This window comes from Prenolepis imparis, unplaced genomic scaffold (assembly GCF_030444845.1).
Source record: "Prenolepis imparis isolate NDT839.2.m4 unplaced genomic scaffold, iyPreImpa1.0 SCAF_6, whole genome shotgun sequence".
Classification (NCBI taxonomy): Eukaryota; Metazoa; Arthropoda; class Insecta; order Hymenoptera; family Formicidae; genus Prenolepis; species Prenolepis imparis.
Genome location: NW_028141164.1, coordinates 4,360,174 through 4,373,388, shown reverse-complemented (window position 1 = coordinate 4,373,388; position 13,215 = coordinate 4,360,174). Strand labels below are relative to the sequence as shown.

Here is a 13,215-nt window from a genome sequence, read left to right as displayed (position 1 = left end):
GTTGTTCTGATAGAATTTCAACTGGCTGCTATCTATTTTTTTTACATTTTATCTTAGAGAATAATATGTGTTTTACTATTGTACTTTGCTATTATATATAATTTCTGTATACGTGTATTCTATGAATGAAGCGATATGAAGAATTTAGGGGTTGACGTTGATATTAATTTTTAATGCCTCGATATACTTTTGTACATACATATTTTTATCTTTTCACTCAAACGTACAGTTATACCTCTATACTTTTAATTTCTTAAATATTATTTAAAGAAAAGCTGAATAACTATGAAAATACTTTATACACACAATTGTTTCTTTCTCTCTCTTTTTAATTAAGTTATGATCATTATGCGGGAATAAATGAGGCTGACAATAAGCGCTATTTGCGAACGATATCGATGCAATCCTAAGATGTCCGGTGAAATACCGGAACGACAGTGGCATTCCTTGACGGCGGCAGCAATCGGCATCGCGCACGTGTCTCGGATCGCGGAGAACGCGTGCGCGTATTGACACGCGCTGATCGAACGCAGTGACGCGCGGGCCTCGTCACGAGGGCGAACCAATACGGCGTGATCCAGGCCGGTACACGACCACGTGCGCGCTCGGAGTAGGTATTCACGTACGAAGGTGGGCCACATATGTACCGGGGTTAATAAGTAGTTGCCGCTCCATCTCTGTCGCGAAGCATCCCCGACCACTGCCACTACCACCCACTACCACCCCTGTGTCAGCACGAGGGCGTTGAAAAATCAGTCTCCTTACAAAAAGGGCTCGTTGAAAGGGACCGCGTAAGGGTGGGATTCCACGCGGGAGACCGGGATGGCCGGACGGAACGTCGGAAGCGAGAGAGAGAGGGGGGCGAGGGACGGGGGAGACGAGTGGTGAGTTTGAAGGGGGATGGAAAAGTAGTAACGGCGTGTATGGAGGCTGTAGAGGGAGGGGAGTGGGAAGGCGGGAAATCGGGCAACGTAAATACGGAGCACGTTGCTATGCGCCGTAAGCGTCCGCCCAGCCACCCTTTTTACAAAGGGTGCCCTGAAAGTACGGTACGTGTTACCGTCGGGTAAAAAGGAACGAATGAATAAATTAGCCTCCACCCATGTGCGACGACGTGGAGGGAAGGGTCGGGCGTATCGCGTGTGGCACGCCATTTTGGAGAACGAAGGTCCCCCACGGGGAAAGGACACGGCGTACGAAGGATTCTTCTAGTCGCTTGATGCATTTTACATGGACCTTACGGCCTTCCACTTTTTTTTTGTCCCTCACCTGTTTACCCTTTCGAATTATCGCATCGTTCTTCGATCAGCTCGTTCGCGATCATTCGTGGGAAGCAAGTGGATCGTTGTCCACACATTTGATATGCGATAATGTCACGAAATGTCGATATATACGTTACAGTATATTAAGCATTTCGCGTACACATATTTGAATATTAATTATATACAATGTTAAATATTCTACGAACATATTAGAAATTTATTATATAATTAATTTTTTTCGGATAATTGACTGGCTACATTGTATGATCATTTTTTTATTGCCTTTTATTGCTCGAAGATATAAAGGATAATTAATTTTATAATCACACACGTAATGAGATGCTCCATTGATGATTTTAAGATGACTGATTTGTGTGTCGTGTATTTTATGCAAGCAATCCTGTGAGCATCGCGTTTGTAGAACGATAGTGATTCGATCGGTAGCAACGTTCCATCATGAATTCGAAATGGTAAATAGCAATAATTAAATCGGAAGTCGAGCGAATTCCGCACGTTGCACCGATGAATTCGACATAATCGCCGACAGATTAACCAATAGCGTCGCTAATCACTACCGGACGCGACAAGCTCGTGTTAGTTGTATACTAGTAATAAATCGTACGCTTTGTTTGACGGCCAAATCGAAACTCTGCGAAAGGAAAGATTAATTTTACTCAGAAGAATCGTTGTGTTTTATGAAAGAAACAAAAATTTCTTTAGGTCAGTTTTTATCAAAGCGCACTTGTATAGACGTGTATATGCATGCATGTGTGTGTATGTGTGTGTCGCATACATTTATTTATTCATTACACAGATTAAACGCTCGTGTGCGCATTATCTCGGAACATTCCTTAAATACCGTACATCTAATTACAAATTTGAACTTTGCGGAATATTATTTAATAATTTACATGCCAATTAAATTTCGTAAAAGGAAACAACGTATACAGAAACCGATATTGTATAGATCAACATAAATATTGTGATATTTCGTTACTAGAAACATTCGATACGTTTGGATATGATAATAATTAATTTGCACAATAATTATGTTACATCATCATGGAACTCTTTCGAATAAAAAAAATAAACTTAATCGATCGTAAAATGATACTAATCGCGTCGATATTCTTTTTCGAGTCAATAACTAATTAGAAACATAAAGTGGCGATCTCTCTACAGGACGATTGAAATCGAGGGAAAGAGAAGAAAAAAAGGATTGCGCAAGAGAAAAAAGAAAGAATTCGTTTTAATATCCAATTTCCGAGACGTCAATCCCTTAACAAATTACTGGTCATCTCTACGGGAGGGTTACAAGCTCGAAGCACATCTCATTTCCTGTCTTTTTCATCTGTTCGCGAAAGAATGGACATGCACGTGTGCGTACGTGCGTGATTGCGTGCGTGCCAAGAGTTTGTATAACCGGATCTGAATTTACAATATATTTTCATCACGAAATGTACGCGGCGAGACTTTCTGTTCGGTCATCTATGACATTTCGTGGCTTTCTCATCATCTTCATCAAATGGTCCACCTGTAAAAGAAAAAAGAAAAAAGCATCAGTTCGATGTTCGCACAATATAAAAATCACAATATCCCGTATCATATGCGCGATTCCGTCGAGCACATCGACCTCGACCGATCGGAAGAACTCGAAGAGTTTGACATACATCGATATATACTTGCGCGATATCTAGAAATATCTGGCGATTCTTGTCAATTCGCGAAAGATAGCTCGGTTTCAACGGATGTCCCCCTTCGCTTTACTTTCTCGCGGACGTTCGAACGACGCTTCGGCCGCACCCACCACCATAGATCGGTGGAAAAGGGTCGGCGCGGCCGCTCGCGGTGGGGGAGGAGTTGCTCGGAGATAGTAAGCTCATTTATACCTGGGACGTGCTTGCGAGGTAAAACTGCTGAAAAATGATATCCGAGACCGCGCGTCCCGCGGATTCCCGTCCGCCATGGCCATCGCCAACGTGCGTTACCATCGCACATAGTCAGGACTGCCGCCGTTCCTCGTCCTCTCCCCCTTCCTCCCCCCGGCTCTCCATCGCCCTCGCCGCCCGCGGTCTCATATCGCAGATAGGAAATTCTATCCTTCCGTTTTCGTTGCGCGCACCCCCTTTCCTCCCCGCCCTCCCCCTCGCGCCGCTTCCTCTCACCACCCGGCTCTTCGCAGTCGCTTCCACCTTTGCTACCCTCTCTTCCTTCCCCCGCAGCATGGCGCGGCCTCGCGACGGCAACTATTAAAATCTGGGATTCCATTTAACGGTTCATGGCAAAAGACTGAATATTTTCATGGATAATTCGCGCGATGAAATGTTACGGCGCTGCTGTTACATCCGCGAAATGTTTTAAAAGCGTCGGTATGCTCTATGCGCGCGCGGTGCTCAAACTACTTTACAATTCCGGGAGAGATGTTACGATTCGACGGCGTTATTTGTGATAGATTGGAACATTGTCAAAATATTTCCCTTCGTTTCGACGGTTGGATAATTACCTGCGGAAATTCGTTGCCTCTGCAGATAGAAATACATACTTTCCCTTCTTCATGAGCTGATCGAGCCATAATTACGCGAGCGCAACGTTTATCTTTTATTACTGGGACGCACCGTGTAATCCGCATTTGTATCGTATATTTAACTCCAATGTTTTATATAGATTAGAAAATTTTTTAAGTATTTTTTTATCGAAGCCTGACGTAAGAAAACGATTAACGATGAAAGATGGCCTTTTTTTTACATGTACATCGACAAGGTGCACATTCTATTTTCTTCGTATATGCAGCGCGGATTCTTAATTACCGAAGGCATTCTGTCGAGTTTACGGAATGAAAACGCGATAGCTAGAAAGTGACTTGCGGTCGCGGGGGATCCCGAGAAGGAGGACGAGGAAGGTGGGACATGCGAGATGGAGGAGCAGTCGGTCTCTCGGCAAAAAGAGCTGGACGAAGGTTAGATTAATGGTTGAGAAATGCAAATTGTCCGGTAACCCCCGGGGGAGAGGGGGCTGGTGGTGAGGCCAACGTTAGAGAAGGAGATGGGGGAGGAAGAGGGAAGAGGACGTGCGGTGGCCCCTCCGGTGGGTGGATAACGGCGTCTCACCCGCTTACCAACCAGCAAAAACCCCTTAGAAATATATCGTAGGTCATTTCCCTTGCTAAACTCGAGGAGAAAAAATTGCCGGCGAACCCTGGAACCGACCGTGCCGCGCGTCCACGAACTCACACCGCCGTTACCTGTCGTCCGCTAACCACCCTCCGTCCTCCCTTCTCGGTCTCGTCCCATCTCGCCTCATCCCGGTAACCAGCCTCGGTCCGACGTCCAGAAAGCGAACTGACCAACCGACTGCCGCCTCCCGGCGCCTTTTTCGCGGCGCGGAACACGCACTCTTCCACGGAAGGAGAAACGCCGGGATATATGCGGGGCACGGAACAGAAAAATGGCCGCGAATTTGTTTTGGGTAGACCAGCGCGGCGGTGCGCGGCCGGGGGAGAGAAATGAGAACGTGTGCGCGGAATTCTCTCTTTCTCCCATGGCCGCGGGAAAAGGGTGGCGTTTACAAACGGGGTCGGATAATCGCCGATAGTTTATTTTTGCTAACGCCCTCCCCCTCCCCCCAACCCCGCGCGCTTACGATCCCTGTCAATTCGCTCGACCGATTTACCGATTGTGTTCAATTGATTATCCAAAGTTACATTCCTCCTTTGTTTGGCGTTCATTCGGTCTTTTCATCAGTTGCACGTTCTGTATGTACACTATAGGTCAGTATATCAAAGTGGAATGGCTCCGGTTTCGAGGTTTTTCAATTCTGCTAATGATCAATTTTTTATCTTTTTGACAATATATCAACCAGTTTTTGTAGATTTGCTAATTCATTGACTCATTCATTCACTGCCCTACTTTCGTTTACTTCGCGACAGTCTGTAATTTTCTTGCAATTTTTACAGAAAAGACTAGAACAACACAAGTGTCATTCTTCGGTTTTGTTTAAAAAAATGATATTTAAAAAAAAATAATATAAAGTTTGTTTAAATTCGATTAATATTTTTTCACAGAAATTAGTTGATAAAAACGTTAATTTGCTAATTAAATTTTAAAATAATAATATGTTAAAAAATTAAAATAGTAATATGTTGTAGATAATATGTTATATCTTATTCTCGATTATATAATATTTGTTGACAGAAATCAGCTGATAACTATTAAAAATATTAATCGAGTTTAAAGTATTATAACATATGATTTAAAACATATTATTTAAAAAATTAATTGGCAAATTAACGCTTTAATCAGCTGATTTCTATCAAAAAATATTAATAAAGCGAAAATTTGCTAATTAAATATTCTAGCTTGCATATTTATATTTATATTGTGTATGATATAATGCGAAATAATAAGATTATTCTAATATATGTATGTATTTTATTTGTTACAGGTAGCATTGCGATACACAGTGCGATTCACGCGTCGTGTCGGGAGTGCCGTGTAAAGTGTCGCGCGTCGGGAGTGCCGTGTAAAGTTCGCGTGTCGGAAGTGCCTTGTAAAGTGTCGGACAATCGTTATTATTCGTGTTTTCGCGAACGAAGGAGCAATGATGGTCGATCAAGAGAGGAGAAGGAGGTCCGGGGAGGCATCGGGCGACAGTGGGGCAACTGTGAGGTATGCAATATAAAAACATTTTTTTTAAACTGCATTGTTTCTGAGATATTCCACACACATATGTATATATACATAATTTGAATATTTTGTTTTCAGATCAATGTGTGCTGTGTACTACAACTCCACTGTTGCAGGTATCGGTGAGTGAGAAATTATTTATTTTATAACGTTTTTATAGCGGTAATGGGGATGTATGTAATATATAATATGTTGAAAATATTATAAAATAATAATTTTAAATAATATGTTATATCTTATCCACGATTAATAAAATATTAATCGAATTTAAAATATGTCCTATACCTATGCGATAGAATCTTCAAATTTATTTGCGAGGCAAGTACTTTCGAAGATAGAAAGAAAAGCGAAACATCTTATAAAATACGAAACATTTTAATATTAATCAAATTATCAAAAGTTGTGTTTTTCAAAAATTGTAATTAAATTAAATTAATTTACTAAAATATTATTATTAATTTACGATATTCGTAGCAGTATAACTCTTTCTTTTCTATCGAAAAATATCGATAATTACATATTTATGAGAGCTCTACTTAAAAAATAATCATTTTATAGATTTTTTTAAAAATAATGATTCCTCTATGTATATTTTGCGATAAATTATGCTGGTAAAAAAAAATACACGAGCCTTGAAGAACATGACCGGTAGACAGGGTAATAAAAAATCCTGTTACATCGCGTCACGTCGTGTCCGTTTCATCAAATCTTCCGACCGATAAAGAGCGATGCCTCGGTATCAACCTGTGGCGTCCTTCTACCAGAACGCCCGCGTACCAATATTGGCGCATCTCGGTCGTTCGAACGTAGTGTCAATCGCGTCACTTCATCCGTGCACATTGCGCGCGCGCATATATGTATATCTACCCATACACGTATCCGACCCGATTCTTTTTGCCACGTGTATTTTCGTGTATACGTATCCTCCGTTTTATTCAGTTTATTTTCCTCGTGCAAGAGTAAACAAAAAATACCGTATATTTTCGCGTACGTCGAAATGACAGATTGGCTCCTTTAAGATATATTCTTTTTCTTTTTTTTTTTTTTTTACTTCTTAATTTACCTTTGCAAATGTCTATTAAAGACAGCTGCGCTTCTCATTTGCGAGGCAGCGCATCAGTCTGACAGCGGAAGCCATTTGAAAAATAAATGAGAAGTTTTAATAAAGCGCGGTGTGCTAAAAAAAATGATAGAACGCGAAAAAATGTCAGCCAAGCGGCAGAAGTTACGCAACATGTGAATATGCGAAGCCGAGGAAGTTACATTTCCGTTTCGTAGAACGAAGAGGCACGGCGGCGGCGGCCAGTATTTCGCAATTAACGCATTCCTTAATCCCCGGTAACTGCTGAATATTTCCGCATTTGCCTCTGGTGCCGTATCCGCCGCAACGTTGTAACGGCTGGTACCGGCGATAATCGCGAGTCACCCCTCGCTTATGCCGGCGGTAACGGCCGCTAAAAGTTGCACGGCAACGGCAAGGACGCGGCTGTACGCGCGCGTAAATCTCGGAAGGCGTTTTCCGGGAGAAGTTGCGGGGGGGGAGGCTGTCGTTTAAATCCCGGGGAACGACAAGGGAGGCCGAGGAGGGTGAAGGAATACCTGAAATTCAACGAAGGGCGTCGAGACCGAAGGAGGTTGTGCGCACAGGGGGCGAGAGGAAATGATGAAAAAAGGCGCCTGTGGGCGAGAGAAGCGAGGGGTATACTTATTTTCATTCCCGCCACCTCAGCCGGAAGAGAGTCCTGCGGGAGGACCGCGCGCGGCCTCATTTGTTACCCTTAATGTCCTGCAGCCTCCTCGTCCTCCTGTCCCGCTGCCTCCGAGATCTTATGAGGGAGAGGGCGCCTGGGAGCTACTGTCACTGTGTGCGCGTCTATGTATGTACGATATAGCCTTGGCGCGCGGTAGCCCTCTCTACAGGAATATATTTCAGGAATTATGGGAAATTCTATCGAGCAATGTACCGCGATGATTTATCGCGACCGGCATCCGCGAAAGTAATAATGGAGAACGTATCGCCCTCTCTCCTTTGGCGAACGCCGCCTCCGCCTCTCGTTGCTCCGATTTCAAGCAGTTCAGCTTTTTATAGTTTCTTTCTTCGCTATCTCTAGGTGTCACTTTATTTTTACGCGATTGATCGTTGTCGATTTCGTTGCGTGATGTCATTAAAAGAGAAACAAGAATGGATTAAAAATATATTAAAGCGTTGCGTTGTGTCATTTCTTTAAACATTTTTTGCATTTCTGTTTATATTTCCAATACTTTGCTACAGTATTCATCCATAAGATTATGAATGGTTATATGTATATAAAAAATTGTATAACGAAATATATAATAAGAAAGAAATTAATTATAATTTTTAAATTAAAATCTTTTTTGGCACTTTTTATAATTCTTTTTTAATTTTTAATAATTTCATGATTTTTCTGTCGTTTCTTTTCATATCATTAGTGGAAAGCAAGTGTGATACTTGAGAATGTAGAAGCTTTAGATTCCGCGAAAATTGGAGGTACTTTCATCGCGCCTATCGCTTAATCAAAGATTTTTTCGATCGCATTTTCTATTGCGGCCGCTGACCCTCCATCTCTTAGAGAGTGCCTATATTTCAAAAATCGTCGGAACAGGAGCTCCTCGAGAGGAAGTTGCCTCGGAGTAATTAACGATTACCAATCAGCAGTTCCCACTTGGATTCTCTCGAGGATGGGAGTTAGGAGGCTCGAAGTAGGTACGGTTTCCACAGTGAACGAGAGAAGAGCCGAGAGGGGGAGGGGGAGGGAAGAGAGGAGACGCGGAGACGGAGAAAGAGAAAGAGTGAACGGCGTGTGGTCGTTTGCTAATATGAATGTCCTGTCAGTAGCAGCGGCTCCTTGCCAAGAACGTACCGCTTGCTAATATGCCCGGTTGAAGGGAATATTTACGAGGGTGAAAAAAAATATCTCCACGATACCCCCGACCCCTCCTTCCTCCGTCATCTCCGGTTTGATGAGGGACTCCCCCGTTTATCCTCGGGTATGGAGGCGCGAATTGGATTTTCTGGGAATCAATTAGGATGCTCCTCTACGCGTGCTTATTCTTCACGATTTGTATGTGTCGGTGCGAAAGACTGGTGTAGACGCGGAGGAATTTTTCATCGCGGTGGTACAGCTGCCGTGCGGTTTTCACACACACAACCGTATGTGTATCGGTGGAGATCAGTGATTCTCTCAGGGGTATATCGGAAAATTTTGTACGCTATGTTACTCTGCTAATGAATGAGAATACATAAATAAAATTTGGTTTAATGCACAGAGTGTTTCGAAATCATCGGATTTTTTTTTAAAATAAAAAACGCATAGATTCTTTGAGCAATTTGAAGATGATTTTTCCTTAGCGGAAATGTCGAGATATCAATAATTTCCGAATTAAAAAACAATTCAAAAAGAAGAGCTTTTCGCAAACTATACTTTGGAATTAAAAAGTTAAAAAAATTAATTTTTCAATTAATTTTAGGAGCTTACTTTGATAACATTTTAATTTGAGGCTTAATTACAAAAATATATAGAAAAAAATTCAAAAATTGTAAAAAATGATGACATTTTTCGTAAAGGAAAATCTATTGCAAATTGACTAAAAAATCTGCTATTAAAAGAACATTCACAAAGTTTTTGAAACACCTTATATAAATAGATAGCTTTTGGGACACCTTATATATAGGGTATAACACATATAGAATATACCACACTAGATATCAAAAGGTTCAATGAGCTGATAAGAAAGCTCTGAGAGCCGCTTATATATCGATCGATAGTTATAGAGATTTATGGAGGATGCGACAATATTACTGCTGGTGAAATTTATCACATTTGTCGATCTATGTGTGTTCATTTCTAAAATTTTTATATTATATTATGATTAAAATAAATGCACACCATTATCAAGTTACATAAACGTGCATTGTTTGATATCCGAATACGGATATATATTCTGAATACACGATTTCAGAATCTTTCTAGTCTCATAATAATTTCGTAAAACAACTAGACACGTAATATGTCTTCCAATAATTTGTAAATTTTGTATTTGGGAGGTTCCAAAAGAATATTGATATTGAGAGACTGCATCTAGAAAAATAATATTGTGTTAATTCGATGCTTTCTCTTGCATCAACACAATATCGTCTAAATGTCCTTGGGCGAATCGCAAGGGTAGATTTAATAACGGTGTTATAATGAATATACCCATGATATTGATCGTACTTTGGTGGCGCCTTATTACGCGCCGAGATATTTTTTATGACTCTTTCTGCATTTTCTCCAGTGACATAAATTACAGGCATTTCCTAGCCACGTACGCGGACCCCTTCGATTTATCCATAAAAATAGCCGCATTGTCGAAACTCCGTTTCCCGAATGCCGGGCTGGGCGTTCCTTTTTTTTCATGTAAATTGTACTGCGCGGCGGAAGGAGGCCTAATTTTTTTCGCAAGGGCGGTTCCCGCCGCCATTTTGTGCGGCTGGAAGGGTCGCCAGGAGCCCCTGAATTTACTCTAATTACTTTCCCGGGATATTACGGCTCTGCAGAAATGTTATTGATAACAACTGCTTGTTGGCCTCGCGTTGTATGGGTTTTCTGCCGACTGTAAATTATTCTTAAAATCGGTGATTATTTATAATTTGCGACAAATATCGTCATTAAGTTCTACGACCTGTTATTAGCGATACTAACGTTATTATTATTCTTCTGTCCAGCATTAAGAGATATTTTTATTGTTGCAATTACAACGCTCGTTCAAAGAAATGAAAGTTTATCGTTTTAGATAGACGGTTGAGTTTTACAGCATAATATAATTTTAAAGTGTAAATTTTTGTTTAATCTCGTCTGTATTTCTGTCATATTTTATTGAGACTAATAATGATTCAATTGCCAGTAAATTTCAATATAATATATTTCTACATAAGCGGGAAAAGTGTGAGAAAAATTTTATGGAGAAAATCGCTTACCTATCGGATATAATGTATCTAATGTTATTTGCAAATATTGCACAATTTAATGTGATGAAAATTGCTGATTAACAATTTTTCAAGAAACTTTACAGCTGTTTCCTGTTACTACTACTGTTAAATGATACTCTATTTGCATTTAACGCTCTTAACAATAATTGCGACACAATGTGTTCACTTTCTAATTCAAGCGCAACGTGTACGCGAATTTTAAAGAGTTGTTTAAATGTAAATGAGGTGTAAAAGGACGTCCATTTTCCTTGTTCAGTGTTTGCCTATGTTATTGCAAGTGCGACATTGATTAAAATCCTGACGTTCAAAATAAATTATTTGAACAATGAAAGAGTGAGTGAATATAGGTGTATACTTTTCGATTCATTGTTATTATGTTCGTTTATCTGCGTTATTTGTTAATTAATCTTGAAGAAAATGTTTGGAAGAATATATTTTTACAATTTTCTTTGAGATTTGTTTGTTAAAAAGATCCGTTTGTGATACGCCCTGTAAATGATTGATGGAATTGTCGTGCTCTTGTTTGAGCGTCAAAGCAAAATATTGCACCTTTATGTAACTTTGATTTTATGATGGCACCTATACATTTAACAACATTTTTATGGATTTGATGTTCTGTTTTTGTCAGCAAACTGTGACAAAAACAAAAAATGGCGCGAGCATTGGAAAATCACGCGCCGTCGGATAGGAATCGCGTCGATGAAGACATCTCTGTGAGAAAAATTTATCAAATTATTATCAAAATTTTTTGTCGAATCGAATAATTCTTTGAAAATGTGTTAAAATTAATATAATATCAATTTTAAAATCTTTTATTCGCGTGCGAACAATTTTGCATCTAATCGCATTAATCTATCATACTGAATTTTTTACATATTATCTTATTGAAAGAATAATAGACAAAAGATAACAAGAAAATACTTTCTTTTTTTTTTTTTACAAAAATCCCAATAATGTTTATAATATATTATACACTTTTGTTTTCTACATATAAAAAATACATTATATATTTTCTAATGTAATAAATAATAATTCATTTATTAATAATTCAATCAATTGCTAACAATTATGCAATTTCGATATCTGGAACCGTGAAACGTGAGAGCTATGAGAGATCATAGAAGAGACCTTTGTCTTCATTAGGCTATCGATCGGCAAGTGCATTACTATCGGTGCATGAACTCTGAAATGAATGAAGTCAATCCCTCGCACAAACACTGATACTGTTACCAGACAATATTGTTCGGTCGATGGTATCGGAGTATCTTGTCCTCGCGCGTGTAACTTAATTTATAAGCTGCGATAAGATGTAGCATCTTGTTGCGTATTACTTCAGGGTCTTAATTAAAATAGAAATATTTTTTTCTTTGAGAAATCTTTCACAGAGAGGTGTGAGAACTTTGCGCAAATATGGAATTATTATCGGAGTTGCGTATTTTCTATTTTATTTATTGCCATACAAGCCAAATGAAAACTGTTTCACGTCGGTGTGAATTTGCGTTAACCCCAAATCAATATTTGTAATGCGCATACTTCGATTGTACGCACGAAACAATATCGGGAATAAATTTTCCGGTATTTCTATCCGCTTGCGGTTCATTGATAGACATATTAATGTGTACATGTGTAACGAAACAAATGAAATCGGCTTGTTACTTGTAGCTGCGATACTACGATTATACGTATCCAATAAACGCCGGAGGCTACTGGAAGCTCAAGCTAATGTTGCTCGAAAACGGCAACTGCGTCGTAGATATTATTCATCGGATATATTTCCGCGATAGAGGATAAGTAGCGAGAAAGAGATCCCGAGCTCATCGCGATAACCGCATTAATTATGCAAACATTTTCTGAATAGATGCAATATCCTTGCAGCGCGAAGTGATTAATTTTATTTGCAAATTTTAGAATGTTATTAATGATAATTGTCGTATTACTAACTCTTACATTCGTACGTATGGTTGTCACGTATTGAAAAAAATGTATTATCGCCAGAAGGCGCAAATATTTTGCGTTATAATTAGCTCGAATTGAGAAAGATCAAGCATCTCTCCCGGATTAAGTCATAGTGATTTATTTTATTTTATTTTTTGGCTATTTGTGTTTATGTTTTATATACACACGTGGGGGTGGAGTGTTACGTAAATTTTGGCGCCGGTATGCGTAACCAAGTTTTAAAAGCAAAATTTTAAACAGATCTGCCAAATCCTACCGCATTGCTAGCGAAATCTCGGAAAGCATGGGAGGACCTAATGCGAAACAATTTCGAAAAATTCCGCAT

At 39.7% G+C, this 13,215-nt stretch overlaps 1 protein-coding gene and 1 long non-coding RNA gene across 2 annotated transcripts in view; one reads left to right on the top strand and one right to left on the bottom strand.

The window, feature by feature from the left end:
* Positions 1 to 1,548: 1,548 nt before the first annotated feature.
* The window catches only part of LOC145937722 (uncharacterized), a 140,807-nt gene continuing 129,140 nt past the window's right edge, over positions 1,549 to 13,215 (bottom strand). The window contains exon 3 of the long non-coding RNA XR_014425613.1: positions 1,549 to 2,796. This is a non-coding gene — a long non-coding RNA (uncharacterized LOC145937722). The remainder of the gene's footprint in view (positions 2,797 to 13,215) is intronic.
* LOC145937717 (pancreatic lipase-related protein 2-like) overlaps positions 5,015 to 13,215 on the top strand; it is a 108,976-nt gene continuing 100,775 nt past the window's right edge. The window contains exons 1-3 of the mRNA XM_083041004.1: positions 5,015 to 5,028; positions 5,703 to 5,926; positions 6,023 to 6,066. Of these exons, the coding sequence (XP_082897130.1) occupies positions 5,859 to 5,926; positions 6,023 to 6,066 (112 nt within the window). The 5' untranslated portion in view covers positions 5,015 to 5,028; positions 5,703 to 5,858. The remainder of the gene's footprint in view (positions 5,029 to 5,702; positions 5,927 to 6,022; positions 6,067 to 13,215) is intronic.